The 19,497-nt window shown below is 39.5% G+C and overlaps 1 protein-coding gene across 1 annotated transcript; it reads left to right on the top strand.

Moving 5' to 3' along the window:
- The first annotated feature begins 1,492 nt into the window (after positions 1–1,492).
- slc30a1a (solute carrier family 30 member 1a) lies at positions 1,493–6,920 on the top strand. Its single transcript, XM_062437554.1, has 2 exons — positions 1,493–2,328; positions 4,285–6,920. Exons 1-2 carry the CDS (start codon positions 1,758–1,760, stop codon positions 5,190–5,192), a joined length of 1,479 nt encoding a protein of 492 aa, XP_062293538.1. The 5' UTR covers positions 1,493–1,757; the 3' UTR covers positions 5,193–6,920.
- Positions 6,921–19,497: the final 12,577 nt, after the last annotated feature.

Genomic DNA, 19,497 nt, shown 5'->3' with positions numbered 1-19,497 from the left:
TGAAACCAAATGAGTCAATCTGGTGTATAGTTGTGTGTTATTTTATTAGAAGTGTGTCAGAATTGTATTTAGTGTGAAGTGCTGATATGTAAATTTTATAGACAGCTACTGTGATCATAAAAGATGTACTGTATATTACATAAATGTCTGTTTTCCTTCACAAACTGCATGGACATAAAAGGGCCAATTTTTTTAAATGACTTGCGTCCATAAAACAGAAGTTTATTAAATTAAAGGACGTGGTTGACAGTGGTAATATAACAACTACTGTTCTTACATACTACTACTTCCTGTGATGGGAATGAACATGTAAACTATGCAGAAGGAATGATTGTGAATTTATTTCCTTGGACATTTTAATGATTTGACAAACTGCTGATAGTAGTATAAAGGATAGCTATGTTTTTTTTAATTTTTTTAAGGCATTTTATGAGAAAACTGATTGAAATAAGTATTTTCTATCTGCACGCAATTATAATACAAAGACATTGTTTAATCAAGACTGATAGTTCCCACCAGGGGTCATCAGTTTACCATGAAAAGTCAACTGTATTGAGAGAGACTCCTGATAATAAGAACAAAGCATGAAGCGTTCACACCTGAAAGTCATTTGTTTTTGATTAATAGCAGAGCAGAGGGTCTAATTAAGAGCAATGTTTGTATAATTATGGTTAAATAAAGGGACTTCAGTTCAAAATTGATTGAATAAATGGGCTAAAAGAGTAGAAAGGTTTCCAACAATGAAATATGGGATCAATTATTTCTCAAGATCAATAGAGCATTATAAAAGATGAAAGGCTACGGATAATCTTGTACAAGAAAACTACATGCTTGGAACAATGTGAGAACTTTAAAGCTTAAACTTTAAATTAGAAGGCAGTGAGAACTTACTAAGAAACTGACACTATGCTACAAAGTTAAAATTCATATATTGAAGACAATATATTTTTTTCAATCAATTGACCACATTTACAGCGCAGGGGGACACACATGACCTGAAAGGGATTAAAAAAAAAAAAATTGTCATGAGTTAAACAGCAAAAATAATCCTACAGGGTTAGGTTCAAAGCAGACCTGTGACTAAATTACACAAAGCTCAGAACAAATAGTGACAAAGACATCTATAATCGGGCATACGGAGACATAGGCATAAACATTCTCAGAACTTTTTGTTTATCTATGCCATTATTTTAAGCTGGGTGTTATATATTGTAAATTCATTAATATAGCGAAGGCCTCCACTCATATTATGATCAATTAAGGACTCCATCGCGAGAGTACTGTTGCAGTTAGGCGTGCGTAGAGGCACTCTAGGCGTGCGTAGCAACCGCTGTTGTCTTGCCTCGCCTACTTGCGAGAGTTGCAAAATTCAACCAATCAGCTTCGACCTTGTACCGTCTAATCCAATAGAAGCCGTGCGGGGGCGTGACTCTTCGCAGCGCTGTGTTCCGTGTGGAAAGTTTACCGGCTCGGGTGCAAAGTTTCAGCCGTCTGCAAAGCGGAGCTCGTCGGCAAACAAGTCTGGAATATGCGGGTGCAGAACGCGCTGTATATATAAGGTTTAAGAGTGTAATATTTCCGATTAATTGCCCACTGTTAAAACCGGGTGATGCTACCGTCACTGGATATGAGTAGTAAGTGAGCGCTGCCTCTTATTGTCTCAGCTAGCTAGTCGTTAGCTTGGAGCTAGCCGCGGTGAAACGTTTTTTTAACGTAAACTTGAATCGACGGACGGACGGTGAGGAAAAGTGGGGAAAATGGCTTGTGCGCCTAATCGTGTCCGGCTGCTCTGCATGCTGACGTTGACTTTTGGGTATTTCATTGTGGAGGTGGTGGTCAGCCGGCTGACCTCATCTCTCTCGATGCTGTCGGACTCCTTCCACATGTTGTCGGACGTAATTGCGCTGTTGGTGGCTCTGGTCGCGGTCCGGTTCGCGGAGAAAACTCACGCTACCAACAAGAACACCTTCGGCTGGATCCGGGCGGAGGTGATGGGGGCTCTGGTGAACGCCGTCTTCCTAGCCGCTCTGTGCTTCACTATCGTTCTGGAGGCGATCGAGCGCTTCACCGAGGCCCATGAGATCGAGAGACCGGAGTTGGTCGCTGGGGTCGGCGCCGTGGGGCTCCTGGTGAACCTGCTTGGGCTCTGCTTGTTCCACGGGCACGCCGGCGGAGGACACGGACACTCACACGGAGGACACTCCCATGGGAGTAAGAAGAAGGGTAAAGCCGGTAAGGCTCTGAAGGCTGGGAACGGGACGTCAGGAGAGGAGACCAATAACTTGGTGGGGAATCACAACAGCCCGGGTGATGTGAAACCGAGAAATGGTGAGTTTGGAGCATTGTAATTGTACTTAGTATTAATGTAATTGTACTTAGTAGCCTCTCTGTTTTAAAATGTACAGTACAAAGTGTCTAAATCCTCCAAACGAGGAAGAGAGACTTTATCTTCTGTTTGCAGTCCAGATTGCACAACAGTACATACATTCAATCTATTCCCAAGTGTCTAATCTGTGTGGTTTTATGGGATAACGGTGCTATTTAGACGTCTGTAGTTTGTTATCAGATATTTGTTGGGTCACGCTAACCTCGGAAACGTGGCCACATTCATTGATATAAACGGGTTTGGGCCTCGGGTTTCATGCTTTGTAAAGACTGACCACTACCAGCTGGCTGATGAATAGAGCAGAGTAGAAGCTCCTGACTCAGCCAGAGGATTTTTGACAGGTCCAAACTTGTTAAATGTCAAATCTGACACAATTACCAGAGCTGTTTTGCCTTATTTATACTGCTCACCTTTTTACTATTACCAACAAGTGAAATCATTGCTTGTGTAATAATGATAACCTCAGTGTTCACACAGTTATGGAGAGGTGTTTGGGTCTGTAATGTAAATCTGTTTACTGCACATTTAGGTTGAGTGGTTTATGGTCATCTAAAGCTGAGTTGTGTGTTTCTTCAACCTTTTGAATATACAAAACCAAAAATATGTAATGTTAAATTTGAATCTCTGTGTCACCTTGTTTTGTTAGTTTTCTTTTTTTCACTTTTAATGGTTGAACAGGATCTTCTAAATACTATCAGATGTGTTTCTAGGGTGTGGCCTGCTTAACAGACCAGTGTCTGTGTCTTATTGTTATTGTTATTGTTGACTTTGAAGAAGGCTAAAGGGCCGAAACGTTTGTAAGTAAAGGGTAAAAGAGAAATGGAGCTATAGTGTGCCACACTTATCTTTTTTCTTTCCTCTCAAGTCTACTTCAGCTGATCAGCGCCTTGCTACAACCCCCTGGTGTGTGTGGTTTGGGTACTACAGCTCTTCCTACCATCTGTGGGTTCAGATGAGATTTTGATGTCTTGTTGCTGACAATAAAATGGCAGACCACCTTTTTAAAAAGCCTCCTTGGGTAGAATACACGTATGTGGGCCCTGAAGGGTTAAATCCATACACAAGACCATTTCCCCCCCCCTTTACTATTAGGCCCCGCCAGTTTCAATAAATGGAGGCTCTCCCCCTTCTCCCTCCTTCATGCACTGAGCGCTGTTACTGGGTCATACATCAGTGTAACCATGGAGTCGACAGCAGAGTCGCACCATTAGCCGCTGATGAACGACCCGGAGGTGTCTCGGGATGCAAGTGAGCAGTCTTTGCTCAGGTGCCGTTCCCTCAGCACTCTGCACGCTGCCACACTGACTCCTGTTAGTAATTGAATTTGCTTAATGTGAATTACAGAGTGTTAAGGGTCCAATGTGCTGGGAGTTCACTTTCATGTAATCCACCATGGAGGTCTGTACTGGTACGCCCCCCACCCCCTTATCTATAGTCCAGAGCAGGAGATGCTAGCTTCAGTCACAAGGCCACAGACAAAGTTATAATCTAACATGAGGATAATATAACAGTGTAACAGGCTGTTTTGAATTAGCACCAGTCGACTATCCTTGGACACATCACCTGATAACACTGTGCACTGCAACTCTGACTCTTTTGTTTCAACGGGACTCGTGCTTCATCCCCAAATGATGCAACAGAGCAATTTAACAACTGGCTGCCACAGCAACCTCCTAACTGCTCTCTGATTGTGTTCAGCCTATTTTTTGGAATGTAATGAACTTATTGTCGCCTCTAAAACTTTTCCAAGCAACATTTCAGTTTTTGTTACATTCTCTGTATCTCTCTCTCTGTGTGTACCTGTATCTTGGTGTCAAAGTCCATTAGATTATTTAACCTTCCCTTGTTATGGAGGCGCTTCAGTAAACTGAACTAACCTCTCCCGCTTTTATCTACAGAAATCAGCTGTAAAGACAGCGCAGAGGTGCAGATGAACGGCAACACGCAGTACGAGGAGATGGACCATGACCACGGCTCAGCATCGCAGCTCAACATGCGCGGGGTCTTCCTGCACGTGTTGGGCGACGCCCTGGGCTCCGTCATCGTGGTGGTCAATGCTATCATATTCATCTTTGTGTGGAAGCCCTGCAAACCCGGCGAGATCTGCATCAACCCGTGTATCAACAGCCACACTACAGACCACCATCACGTCAATCACACGCTGGTGGACCTGCTCGAAGGCCCCACAGTGCCAAGCATGACGGTGGCCGGACCCTGCTGGGTTCTCTACCTGGACCCCACGCTCTGCGTCATCATGGTGGCCATCCTGATGTACACCACCTACCCGCTGCTGAAGGAGTCGGCCCTGATCCTGCTCCAGACCGTTCCCAAGCAGATCAACATTCACCGGCTCAATGAGCGCCTGCTGAGTCTGGACGGCGTCCTGGCAATCCACGAGCTGCACATCTGGCAGCTGGCCGGCAGCCGCATCATCGCCACGGCACACATCAAGTGCCATGACTCCACGTCTTACATGGAGGTGGCCAAACGTATCAAGGACTTATTCCACGACGAGGGCATCCACGCCACCACTATCCAGCCCGAGTTCGTCACATTCAACTCGGAGTCTCGAGACTCCCTCTGCGAGCTCTCCTGTCGGACTCAGTGTGCTCCCAAGCTGTGCTGCGACTCTGCGGACAAACAGAACACAAGCTTGGACAAGAAGGCCAGCAGTGACTGCAAGGCCACTGCCGCTTCAGACCTGGAGGTGATCAGCGAGACCTCAGAGCAGGCCGCGGCCGCTCAGGTGACCCTAAGGCCAGAGGCCGCAGTCACCATCACCAGAGAGGTGGAGTCGTCTCTGTGAGATGGAAGGGAACGAGAGAAACGGAGGAGAAGCTGGAAAACCATCACAACGAGCAAAAACAATCATTGTCATCTTCAGGACCCAGGAATCTTTTTGACCTACACATAAGGAAAAGAGATGTTTTCCATTTGCCCCTTCTGATTCTCAGTTTCTATCCATCTCTCTCATATATATCCTCAATGGCTGGAAACATATTCAATATAAATTCCAACCACTGCCCTCTCTCCCCCCGACCTCTCCTCTGCCACTCGGCCCCTCTCTCGTCTGTTGCCCTGACAGTAAGGTAGCGATGCATGTTGGGGTTCACTGACCTATCTCCTCCTGGACCGGAGCGAGGCCTGCATGAGTGTCCCTCATTAGCACCGTGTTGTGATGCGTCATCTCGTCCCATGGTGTTTCTGTGCCAAAGCGTCTCACTACAGGACTGAAGGGATCGGAGAGACAGCCCCTCCTCCACAAGAACACACACAACACTTGCAAGTCAGAGCACACATCACTAGGTTATTTCGTTTAGCCTGTGGACCGGTTGGCAAAACGTCTACTTTTTGTTTCTAGCGCAGGCTTTGAGCAGATCTATTTTCTTAACCTCTGGCCCCAAATAGAAGAGTATTGTATTGCATTATAATTTAAGTATTTAAGTTATTAGAAATGATCTATTTCTCTCTGTAGATGCTGTTTGTAATATTTAGTTTGGGTGATAGAAACATTTTTGCAATTTTCTGTCTTGAATTTTTTTCTTTTTTTCTTTTGGACAAAAACCATCTATGCTGTAGTCAGTTTTTCAAATGTGATGTTTTATAATGATTTTATTTCTCAAACTCTTTCTGGCCTTGTTATTATTTGGATACAGAAGCCGTATCAACATTTCTCTCACTTTGCCTTTTAAATGAAACAAACTGCTGTGGTATAGCACTAAGTATAGTAGACACAGTTTAATGGAACTTGCAATGGCGCAGTATGTACGGTTAATTCAAAATCTGATGCATTACAAGCAAGAGGGGTTGCTTTGAAATGAGCACTGTATACCATTAGTAAAACACTATTCTGTGTGTGTGAATCTGTACTGGAAAGCTTTCTGATGATGGCTGATCATTTTCAGTAAAAAAAAAAATCCTCATGAATGTGTTCGGCACCATGTCACAATCCATGCTGAGGGAGTTTTTATATCTTTAGGACGTTCTCCTGTGTTTGCATGACAAAACTGAGACCTGGTGCTCGACGTTCAAGAGCTCCGCTAAGAGCTCCGGTTGCTGCTTACCAGAACGTGCTGGTATCCTCCAACAATACGAATTACTGTGTATGGAATGACTCATCATACAGCTCGCCTGTCCTCCGCTTTTGACAGCTGAGCAGGCTGTTTGCTGATTTGAAGTCCATACGGTGGCCTTTGAAATTGTTTTGAAATTTCCCTCATCTTTACAGATATCATTTAAATGGTGAGCCATCGATGCGTTTCAGATCTCCACTCCCGATTTTAATGTGTATGCAATGTAGAAATATCTGCTGGGAAATGTATTTTGACGCATTCCTTCATTTGTAATGTTTTGGTCACTTTTATTCTGTGTCCTTTGAGACTTGAGCTCTGTGTGATAATTGAAAAAAGTATTGTTTTTTTTTATTATTTTAGGTATAATATGTCAGCTGATGTGTTTTTTGAGATATATATTAGTATCTGTCCAATGTGTCATTGTGAAATAAAAATATATGGCTGTTTGGTACAGTTGATGAACCCAAATGTGTCACTTATCTCATTCTTACTAAATACTTAGTCTGACTTTAATTTCAGGTTGTAGCAGCTGTCGTGAGCACTTAGTGCATGTTTCTAACAGCGGCAATCCAAACTTTGATCTGCTGTTAACTTTTGTCCATTAAATCCACTTTAGCTGTACAAGTGTGAAGGGGATTAAAGAGGAGATTTAGGTCTAAAGCTCCCCGCCAGTGTATTTTTTCCTTTTCAAAATGTCTTATATATTTCTGAATCATTTCCCGACAGTGTTGATTAGCCACACTGTTGGCTAAATATTTTTTGACAATTCATTTTGTGCAAAAGTTTAAGCCATTGCTAAAAAGTAACGTGATGTAGGACTAGTAGAACGCTGTGGTCATACGTCATCAGCCGCCTGTGTGCAGACATGCTGCATCAACGGATTTATGTTTAAAATACACATTCATTTCAGTTAAACACTTTCCGACTAAAATCGGCACAGAAAATCACTTTTAATGTGGTTAAAGCAGGAAAGTCATTCAATGAGTCTGCAGTGATCTATTAATGAATGTGGGTGATTCTTACAATATCAATACATCATAAGCACAATCTCATGAAATTGGCAACACTGCTTCCTTTAGGAGAAGTTTATAACTTTAACATGAAGTTAAAGAGCTAAATCCTCAGTCACTGATTTTTGACTGGACTTCACAGTGTATTTCCTGTTAGTAGATTGCCCTGCCACAGTCTATGGCATCACATGTGTGGAGTCATATGATTTCAATGACGTGACATCCCAGTCTTATTCATCATTAGCATTCAGTAGAAAAGATATAGATATATTTGAGTTTAGGTTTCCCATATTTGACTATGTCCCATATTTTACTTATTACCCTATATTCACTTTCACTTAGCACATACATGGACCATGATAGCAGGTGCGCACAGTCTGTGTCTAAGATCTACCACGCTGCATTTGACATTTATTAAAATTTCAGCTGAGGGTGCAATGCATGCATATATCCCAAAAAAGTATAACTCTCATAGTGTTATGACATCTTTAAGTAGGTGTTTTGATTACAAAGAGGGGTGGGTGTACTGTTAGAATATGCGGAGCATATTTGGAAATCTGTTATAACATCTTTATTTAAAAGATCAGGGGTAACATATTTGGATAGACAAATATTCTCCATCAAAATAATGCTGCAACACTACCACACCACAATTCACTTTGTGTATACTGTAAACATGTGAGGCCTGGTCATTTACTAAAGGCTGAAATAAAGCAAGATTGCTTAGATGGTCTGATTTCACCCATGGTTTTCACACATCTGTTACTGACATGTAACCTAGTCTATATTGCTAATGCTGTGGTAAATGGACAGATTAAGCTATAATATCCCTACAATTCCAACACATCGGCAGTGCACTAGAATGGCAATCTGGTTGCCATAGTAATGGATTACGTCTGACTATTAACCGCAACCCCCATGCTGCGTTTGAGAAAGAACATTAACCGTTTAACAGGAAGTAACACTGGATGGAGTGGGGCTTTAATGAAGCAGCGATTGTGCACAGGTCTACACTCAGCCTACATTCAGGTTTCCTTTGAAATCCAGCGAATTAAAATCCATGTTAAATGTGTCTTATGCTTTTCTTTGAGAAAAAAACAAAAAGAAAAAATGTATGGGTTTTGGGGGGAGGGGTTGATATTGTGCCCATTAACTCTGTTTTTATCAAGCCATTTCATTTTAAACTTTACTTGCAAAAATGAATGAATGCAGCAATAGATTAAGACTATTTTTCTCACGCTCTTTTACTTTTGTAGATTTTTCATATGCATTAATTTTAAATGTATCCACCTGCTCTGACTATTTTGTAGTCTAATTCAATTTACTATTATAGTGGCCAAAGAGTCTATGCACACTCCACAGGTTAAAATAAAGACACAAAAACTATAATAAAAAAATCAATACAACAACAGGATTGAGGTTAATATATCCAGTTACAGAGTTCAGGTAACAACTTGTCAAAGAGATAAATTGAATATTTATACGGTAACCAAAGCACACATAGAAAAAATATGAGTTTTAATCATAGCAGAGCTTCCAAACTAGCAATCAGAGTTTAAATCATATTGCGTACAAGGTGATCATTTCAATTTGTCAGTGAAAACCACATCAATGAGCACGTTATGTGTAAAGCAAACATTCATCTAGGCAGTGAGGCCAGCAGGATGTTTGTGGCTGATGTCTTCTGGTTTCCTTACAAAACCTTAGAGTATCTAAACAGTAATGATGGTCAGAAGTAAATCTTCTATGCAAAGTGTGAGTGAGTTGTGGAGTGTCACGCTACAATTACATAAGTCCGTAATTACAGCATTTCACAACTCTTCTCCGCGGTGTAAAGAACACACACATACTGGCTTGAGTCGCACTAAGTCTGTTGCGCCTGCTGACCGTGGCCCCAGGGGCCTTACGTAAGAGGCCCGGGGCCCGGAGGCATTCCAAAGGCAACAAGCACGGGGCTCTACCCAGCATTCCTCTGTGCTGCTGGCTGCTTTCTCCTCACTCTCTGTCCCTTTTCATGTGGTTCATGCAGACAGCAGCTCTCTTTTTGTGCTCTTTGTGAAAGTCAGGTGCTCTTTACACCTTTACTGCCGGTCATTGTATGTAACAGTAAAGTGGGTCTGCATGCTTCACTGCTGACATCTTTTTTTCACACACGCACAACATGTAATCCTTTCATGTATTAGCTGCCTTTACATAGAAACAGAGGAATACCTAACCCAACCATCTTTGACAAGGATAATTTAAAGAATTAATCTTAAGATAGTTTTAAGGAATTCACTTTCTGGTGGAGAATGGGATGAGAATATTTATACTGCTTTCCGATTTTCCATTAAAAATTACCCAACAGCGAGCAGCCCATTAACTTAACTTAGCAACAAGATCCCATTAGAGCTGCAACAATTAGTTGATTGACAGAAAACTAATTGGCAGCTGTTTTGATAACCCTGGAGATTAACCAAAAATGAAAACTGTAGTCCATTTAACCTTCTTCCTGGAATATTCTGCCCACAGACAGAAGACACATCAAATATAGATTTTCTTACAACAAGTCACTAAAACAATGTTATACCACCTTCCTACTTCTCCATTACAAAAGGCACTACAGGTTACAACTGGAAGCAGGGAAACAGTAACAAAATACGCCTGCTAGCAACTCTAAAGCTCAATAGTTGTCTTGTTGTAGTTGTGCCCATCGCTAGAGTGTCTGCTGGTTGCCTGGCAACTGATCACAGCTAAAAATAGCTGTAAGTATGTCATTTCCAGCTACCTGAATTTAAAAAACATTTGAAAAAAACATGTTTTCTTTTGTGTGTGCATCTGACAGATTATTATTTGATCCAGGTGGTTTGAAGAGTCTTTGAGGATTCTGGAAATACTGAATGAATTGAGTGACACGTTTTGTTGAATGAGCCTCGGGATTTTTCCAAGATGGCTCGGTATTTATTTTCCAGAAACAAATGATGCTTAGTTCTGTGACTTGAGTGTGATACCAATACATGAGAGACACAATATGAGGCTAAGTTTCACGCATCATCAGGTCTCTTTTTTGGGGTATTGTACCCCCTTTGTTGAATGCCTCTAGTTTTAGCTTACGCATGTCGCTGAGCCTACAAACGCTGTGTTGGCAAAGGTGAATCTATTTAGCAGCAGAGTGACCTCTCACCCTCAAGTCCAGTGTTCAACCCCCCTCCCCCATAACCCCCACCCCACCCCCTGAGCTCAGCCTGATGTCCTGCTCACCCTGTTGAAAATCCCAGAAACAAAGCCAGTGAGACAGACAGATGGCCTGCTGCGACACAAACACACACACACACACACACACACACACACACACACACACACACACACACACACACACACACACACACACACACACACACACACACACACACACACACACACACACACACACACACACACACACACACACACACACACACACGCAGGGGTAGTATAGTGGCTTGGTGCAGGACTTTGAATATCCAGTATTGTCTGTCAGGTGTTTTTTCTTTGAAATGGGGGTTCCTGCTTTACCAGCTGTTTGCAAAATCTGAGATCACACTAGTATTTCGCTGGACATTGTTTTTGGGTACATTTTATTTATTCTGCCTTCTGCCTTGAATATTCTCCCCACAGACAAAAGACAGATTTTGGAATGAATGTAAGAAGCCAAACAGTTTTGTTGTGTATAATGGGAAATACAGAGCACTCATTCATTAATTCATTTAACTAAAGTAACTAAAACAAAAATGGATTAATCTCACATAGACTTAGAAATCATTAGCATTTGGTAGACTTAGATTTACTTATAGTTTTGGCACCTTTTTAATACTTTTACAATTTTATTTTTGTTAATATGTACAGTTATTTAACTTATTTCCAGATTTTTGTGTGTGGCCTGTTTAGCTCTTTCTTGTTTTACTGATTAATGGGGCTAGTGGGGGGCCAAATAAAGAATCAATACAGACCAGGATGATCCTCACTGTGGGCTTCAGTGAGTCTCTTGATGATTTGGATGCTTTCTAAGACATTTATCTACTCAGAGATTCTGGTAGAATTACAAAATGTTTGTCATTTTTATCATAGAAATAATCAAAAGATACTCACAGATATCAAATGTCTGTTTGAAATATCAGCAGCTGCATGTGAAAGAATATTAACATCAGTACGAGCTGTTCACTGAGGCCCTGAAGGCTACACAGACATGTATTATCCTGTATAATGTCCTTTTCTGCTGAGACAAGTTAAAAAAGTGGTTCTCCTTTTGTCACAAGCTGAAACACTGCTTTGCTGTAAAGTAAAGAAAACAAAAACAACTCCAGATTTGACTATTTTGAATGGAAGACTTTGATTTAAGAAAATGATCCTACCTGTCAATCCAAATAAACCATTTCAACCCTACTGCAATATTTGAAAATCTTTGGTTGATTGTGTTGATACAAGGAGTTTGTTTTATTGTGAATTTATGAGTATACAACACTGCTTGTATTTTACACTTATGAACCAACCACTCAAAACAGAACGCCATAAAATAAACACAATGCTCAACTGTAGGTTGCCAACACAGCCCCAGTCTTTCCTCTGTCTTCCTATTAAAAGAATGAAGGGGGTTGGAGGGTGAAAACTGACAGTAAAAGTTACTGTTGTAACAGCAGTCAGTGACTTCAGAGCTGTGTTCATGAAGAGAAAGAGTCCACTGTGTATCACAGTCCCATGCACAGGCTGCTTTCAAAATTTGTGGTAATGTTTGGCAGAAGAGATTTGTCCCAGGGCCTATTTGTTAATCCCTGTTCCAGTTTTACATGCTAAGGTGAAAGTAATTAAACTTGACATTCATAGCCTCAACTTCACTTCACTACAATTTTGTTGCAATTATTATCATCAACGCTAAGAATGAAACTCATCTGCAGCTCATGTGAGTCAACAACCCAGTTTTTTTGTTCAGTCTTTTGTTGAAGATCAATAGTATGACTGCAGGCTGTGCTGTGACATCACAGATTAACTGTATTAATAACAATGAATATGCTCTTTGATTTAAATCTTCAAATTCAATCACCGAAACTCTGCATCTGAACCTGGATTTTAGGACACACCAGAAACATGTGATGTTTAATATTTGCAGTATCAAATATTGTTGTTTCTCCCTTTGAAAGATTCACATGTAATGCTGTTCACTGAGCTTTGTGAACTGACCAAATGTTGGCTGGTCAGTTCCCTTCAGTTTTCTTTCACTGAAACAAACACAGAAATACTGAACTGAAATACTGATATTTGGTCTAGAAAGCAGAACTTTGACATTTAAGTCAGTTAATTTGTCATAAGCTTTTGAACATTTCTGGTTTTGTTTACGTCAGTGAGTAAAGTGTGACTAAAGAGTCATCACTGGCTCTAAGTGACGATGAATCTTACAGTTTGTTTCACTTCCATTGTTAATTTCCCTTATTAAATGTGGGGCTTTTTGTTACCCGCGCTGAAACTGTACCATACCATTCTTTTCCTCTCTTTTCATTACATTTCTTTGTGTTTTTTAAATGTTGCATTAATGCATTTTCATGTATTTTATGTAAAGCATATTGAATTACAGTTAAAGGGTGCTAAACAAATAAACTTGATCTGCTTTACTATGCATGTTTATTTTTTTAATTGATCAGTTTCACCTTGATTAAAATACATATATATTTTATGATTTTTGTATTGAAACTTTAGAATAAAACAAAACTTTTGGTTCTTTTGGTTACTAGTAATTCAGTAAATTATCATTTTAATTGTCAGCAGCATTTTGGCTGCATGTCCTGACTTTTCTAGATGCAATCTGTTTAACCTAATGTTTTAAATGAGATACCCTTATTGAAACATCCTTTTTTGCAGTAGTATTACTTTAACATAAGAAGCATCAAACTGCAACAACAATACATTAATCTCTCCACTTCTGAGGATATTTCTAGGCACCAATGATGCACCTCACAGAGCAGGGTTAGAGGGAGTAGATGAGTACGTACTGTAGTCTGAAACAGGGCGGTCGGAAAGTGAAAAAAAAGAGAATCACTCAAGAATCCCAGGACTTTACTACAGGACTGTCCTCTCCCACACTCTTCTCGGAAGCCTTTAATCTGACCACATGGCAGGTTTGTACCCACAAAAGACCTGTCCATCTCCGACAGAGATTAGAAGGGCTGGAATGTTAACCAGCTCCATGGTGATGATGATGATGATGATCCACGGTGGTGGAAGAAGTCCTCAACTCATTAACGTAACAAAAATACAATGGAGAAAAAAACTCCTAGTTAAAGTACTGCATTCAATTTTGAATTAAGTTAACAATAATTAAGAATTTTTGAAAATAATTGGGCAACAATTTTGTACAATGCATTAAAAATAAAAAAGGTAACAAGTTGACTAAAATTTTGAGTTATTAAAGGAAAAGAATCCTTAAAGGAATGGGTCAAAATCTTGGTTAATACACTTATTTTCTTTTTTGCAAAGAGTTAGATAAGAAGATCAATACCACTCTCATGTGTGTAGGGGAAATAGCTACAGCTAGCATCTGGAAGGTTAGCTTAGTTTTGATTTATTCTGAAAAATGTTTAACAATTACTTTTGCTGAGCTTGTATTTGTGTTATTATTGTAATTCATAGAAGTGATAACTAAACAAACTGGAATTGACCTGACTTGAGAATGATAAAGCTAACTAAATACTGTATAATTACACTAGTAAACATACATGTAAGTGAGCCCGCTAGTAGTTCAACATTTACTGGGTGCTCACACAGAACATGAAGCAGATAGAATTAGCCCAGGACAACATGAAATGATACAAAAATGCATTTCATGCGAGTTGAAAATGTTTCAACTTGAGTGAAAAATGTGTGCATAGGTCAGTGGTCAGTGTATCTGTTGCTAACTAGTTCAAAGCTAACGTACAGTTAGTACATAAACACAAACGATCCAATGGTCAAAGTTGTGAACATTTGCTTTACATTCTGTCTTAACACAGCATCATCAAAACATTAGCTTAAGATAGTAAAAGTGGGTGCTTGGTTAGCAGTAAGCTGATCCTAGAAAAAAAGAAATTCTATTGAATCACTGATCAACAATCACAAAACAGCTGCAAAAACTAAGCAAATATTTAGGGACATCTAACCAGATGCCCTTGTTGGGGCAGCATACCTGGGGCACCAAATATTTAGGGACATCTAACCAGATGCCCTTGTTGGGGCAGCATACCTACATATGCTGCCCCAACAAGGGCACCTGGTTAGATGTCCCTAAATATTTGCTTAGTCAAAGATCCCACAAACAGCAAGCGCAACTGAAATCTGCTGCTGCTGTCAGACACTGGGTTAAAAGTTGAGATGAAATTAAAAAAGTCTTTTTAATTCTACATCACTTCCCTGATCATATTGTGCAAAATCAATTTCTTTGTATTCTTATAACAACAAACAACGACAAACAAGAGTTCATTCAGTGTAACTGATAAGTCTGGTGAAATCTAGTAAGAAACTAGTTAACAGAATTTTGTGACTTTGTAATGAATCAAATATAAGGATTAGTTTTCAGGACTCAATTTGTTTTTTAAAAACGCTTAATCTATATAAGTCTAGATAAGGTGGGCTTTCAACTATCCATAGATCTCATGAGAGGATGGAATTTGCTCAGTGATTGTCAATGTAACTTACTCAGCTTTTTTTTGAAAAAAGCAAGAAAGCTGTTTTAAAAGCTCGTAAGTGAGATAAGATCATCGTTATAGATCTCACCATGGAAAGTGAACGATAAAAAGATAAGATATACAATTGCATCACGAGCATTTACTTCACAGAATTGAGCTTAAAAACAAAACCAAAGGCACTAAACGGTCCAATAAACATGAACAGTAACAATAAATTGTACCGAGACCAAAAAAAAGTAAAAAAAATACAATGTGAATCTTGACACAGTATTTAACACAGAGCCAATGACGCTGCAGAACAGGACTGATGTGCTCTATGGAAGGACTTCTGGTAATGATATTTGCACATGATATGAATTCTGGACAAAGTGAAGTTTATGAGGACATTTGAGAAGAAGACCAAAGTGGATAGAATTTGCATCAGGGTGTGAATGAGAATAGTGTAGCTGTTAGGTGTACCCAGCCTTTTAACTATAGGGGAAGGAATTATCAATAGTCAATGAAAAACTGGCTCATGTTCAGCCAAAGCAGCTTTAGAGAAGAACCTCATTTTTTATCACTATTAAGTTTGAGAAAGTCGTATGAGAACCAGATTTTGTGTGTGAAAGATGGGTGCACAGTTTGTCCTGACCTTTTGAAAACTTTCTAAGTGACAAATCAAGCCTCAGTTTCTCTCAGGGCTGTGGTATGGATATGTTGACGTAAAAGAATTTGAGTTAATGTTTCACCGTCTCACCTGCCTCACTCACCAACTTTTCAGACTTTGATCACAGAGTTGAGTGGGTACAACCAGCAATAATTAATTCCTCACAGATAAACAGAGTGCTAACAACTCCAGGAAGAGAAAAGAAAAGATCAACACCAAACATGCCCACTCTCTCCCTTCACCATTATGCAATCTACATACAGTAAAGATAAAAGTATCTTTATGGAAGTACACAACAGCCATTATCAGATACCACTACGATCTGAGAAGATAAAATAATAATATAAAACATATTGAAAATAATAATAGTCAATATTAACCAAGACTATTAACTTTCACCAAAGCCCTACACAATCATACAGCAATCATTAAAAAAAAGTTTTCATTTATTTCCTACAAGAGGATATTAGGAAAACATTTAGAGTTGCAACTAATGATTTATTATTGGCTGATTTCTTTTTTTTTTTGATTACGTGATTAGTCGTTTGATATAAAGATGTCCAAGAATGGTAAAACTGTTAACCGGTGTTTCCCAAAACCCAAAGTGACATCCTCAAATGTATTCTTTTATTCAGTTTACTATCGCAAAGGGGCAGAAAATATTCACATTTAAAAAGCTGGAACCAGAGAATTTTAGCATTTTCATTAAAAAAATGATTAGTAGAGTAGTTGGCGATTGATTGTCTGTCAAGTAATTTATCATTTTAGTGATATGGTCAGTATCAACATTTTGCAACACGACAGATACGTTGATTTCCTAAAGAAGTTGGTAGAAAACAAGTGATTGAGAACTGGATAAAACAAACACATATAATTCAAAACTGATCAAAAAGGATAAAAAACTCACTTCACTGAAGGACTGATAATAAATAACTAATAAATCATATTTCCATAATGTTTCAGTGTGGTGAAAATGTTGATCAGTGACTAGTCATGACAGATTCTCACTGTTATAAAACGTGTTTGCTGCTCTTCCTGCCTCCTGATGTCCTCCTCCTCCAGCTCACAGATTTTTTTATGGTTCAGATTTATCTTTGGAAACAAACACACAGTCAGACGTGGCTGTTGTATAGATACCTCATTCCTCCCCCGACCACGCGCGCACATACACACACACAAACACACACACACACACACACACACACACACACACACACACACACACACACACACACACACACACACACACACACACACACACACACACACACACACACACGCACACACATTATCACGAGGATGTGTGCAATAACTGACAAGAGGAATTCTGTGTAAAAACAGCAAACTCACTGCTGGAATTGTGGGCCCTCCTATCCAGCACAGCTGATTTATTTTGTTCTGATATGGTCCCCTCCTACACACACACACACACACACACACACACACACACACACACACACACACACACACACACACACACACACACACACACACACACACACACACACACACACACACACACACACACACACACACAGCCTCTGATTCAGATTTCCAAGTCATGAATTTAAACCACATTAGGAAGTGTCTGTTTTAAGTCACTTTTCAGATATTGCCTGTGACCAACAGTAAGTCATATCATAACAGAGAGCTGTGTTCATTTGTGGGTGTGCAAAACAAGCAGTATGTGGTGATATGGGATGAGAGTCATGTGAAGTTAGGCAATAGTGTTCACAACAGGTTTCACTCACTGTAATCATTCTTCCAGTTCATACTGGTTATTAAAAGATTTCCACAAAATGCGTTTACAATGCAAATGATTGGGGACAAACTCTGCAGTTTTTGTTTTGAGCAAAAATGTATTTAAAAGTTTATCTGAAGATAATATGAGGCTTAAGCTGTCTGAGTTAGAACTGGATATCTACCACGGTTACAGTCTTTTTAGTAAAGATGTCTTCTTGAGCAGTTTTCCTGTTCAGCTCTTGTGGAAGGGTTAGTGTTGAAAAAAGAGAATTTGGCACTAAAAACACTGTATCTTTGAAAAATATCAACTTAATTTGACTAATTTTGATGGCTGAAGCTTTATATTAGCTTCAGATAAACTAGTACATGTGAAAGGAGGGCTGTAGATTTAGTCCTCTATGAAAGTACTTTATTAAGTTATCTCTTAATGGTCAGTATGAAGGGGAGGAATGATTAAGGCAAGAAAAACATAGGTCAATGTCGTGTGAACCTATCCTTAATTTACATGCTCGAAAACAGACTTACCAAACAATTGTTTTACTGGCATTGCTAAAATAACTCAAGGGATTAATACATTATTACGTATAACTTGTCATATACAGTAATACATTGCTTTGTAGTCTTGTTAGATATTTTATGTCTCTATTTTAAAACATTTTTTTGCACGCAACATAAATCAAACAACACCAAAAACAGCACATTTACCAGCATCAACCACATGAAACCTGTAACCTGAGGGGTCAGTTGAGATCTGACATCTTGGGCTTGTTATTGGAAAATGGTCCTGAAAATGTCCCCCCGGGTATCAGAGTCTGTTTGACATGACGGATGAATGTTACAGTACTGTACATGTTTATATAACAAGGACTTAGCTCAGGAGTATCATCAACATAAAGAGTGTTATGTGTTGAATTTATAGTTTAAATCTGATAATTCCATGTTTCGACTCACATGATAACAGTACCATGTCTTCTTGTTTTCTCTTGCCTCTGTATGTAATGTAAATCTTGTCATTTATGCCCCTGTGGGCTGGGAACCACCCGCTATATAGCACTTGATTTAAAAAAAAAGAAAATAAGGCTGTAGCTCTGGGGTTAAAACTATGAAGCATGAAACAAACAGAAAACATTAAAGCTGAGTTATAAAAATACACTTCTGGTCTCTTCTGGGCTCATTCACAGTTGTTCTGTTGTGGTTTCACCAGATGGTTTCACAATTACCCGTCGGCGTGTTCAGACTCTAAACTCTGTTATTTAGAACATGAGAGATTTGGTACAAGTTGTTTGTTTGTTAGTGATAAAGGTTAAGTTAGTTACAGGTCATCAATGTTGTGATGGTAACCTTTCTTTACACTTTATATACTTGTAGGTGACATTTTCATTTTCAACTCTGCTGAGCTCATAAAAGGTGATGTCACTCTGGATAAAATGTGTGCACAAAACCCCAAGGTTGCTTGCTTTTTGGAAGTCTCAAGTGCTCGCCATTGCATCTATGGTAGCGTTCATGAATCTGACCTGGTGACAGACAAACTGGGACAGCTGCAGGGCAATAGGTCCATCAGTTGGAAGCAAATAAAGTGTTTTCTTTTCTTTTACATGAGTGTACAACAACAATAAACACTTTGGACACAGTCTTGTGGACTTGAGGCCTGGAGCTGTTCACCAACAAGGACACAATTATGGGGTCAAAAAGGGTATTTCAACACTGAGTTTAGTCTTGGTGTCAAGTTTGTGTGTGTCTGAAATGTTTAACAGAGGAAAGTCAGGTGAACATGGAGAAAACATGAAAATGGTCTCTCCAAAGAGGGAGGGAAGAGCTTTTCATGTCATGTGACAACAGCAACAACCAAAAAGTTGTATCCATTGATTATCATGCCAATCATAAAGAAAGAACTTTGGAAAGCTTTTCTTACTTCTCTTCTTATTTTTGCTTTGAAAAAAAAAAAAACACTTTAAAAATGTGGTCATGTGCT

Source organism: Scomber scombrus, chromosome 17, assembly GCF_963691925.1.
Source record: "Scomber scombrus chromosome 17, fScoSco1.1, whole genome shotgun sequence".
Classification (NCBI taxonomy): Eukaryota; Metazoa; Chordata; class Actinopteri; order Scombriformes; family Scombridae; genus Scomber; species Scomber scombrus.
This window is presented reverse-complemented; position numbering and strand designations above follow the sequence as displayed.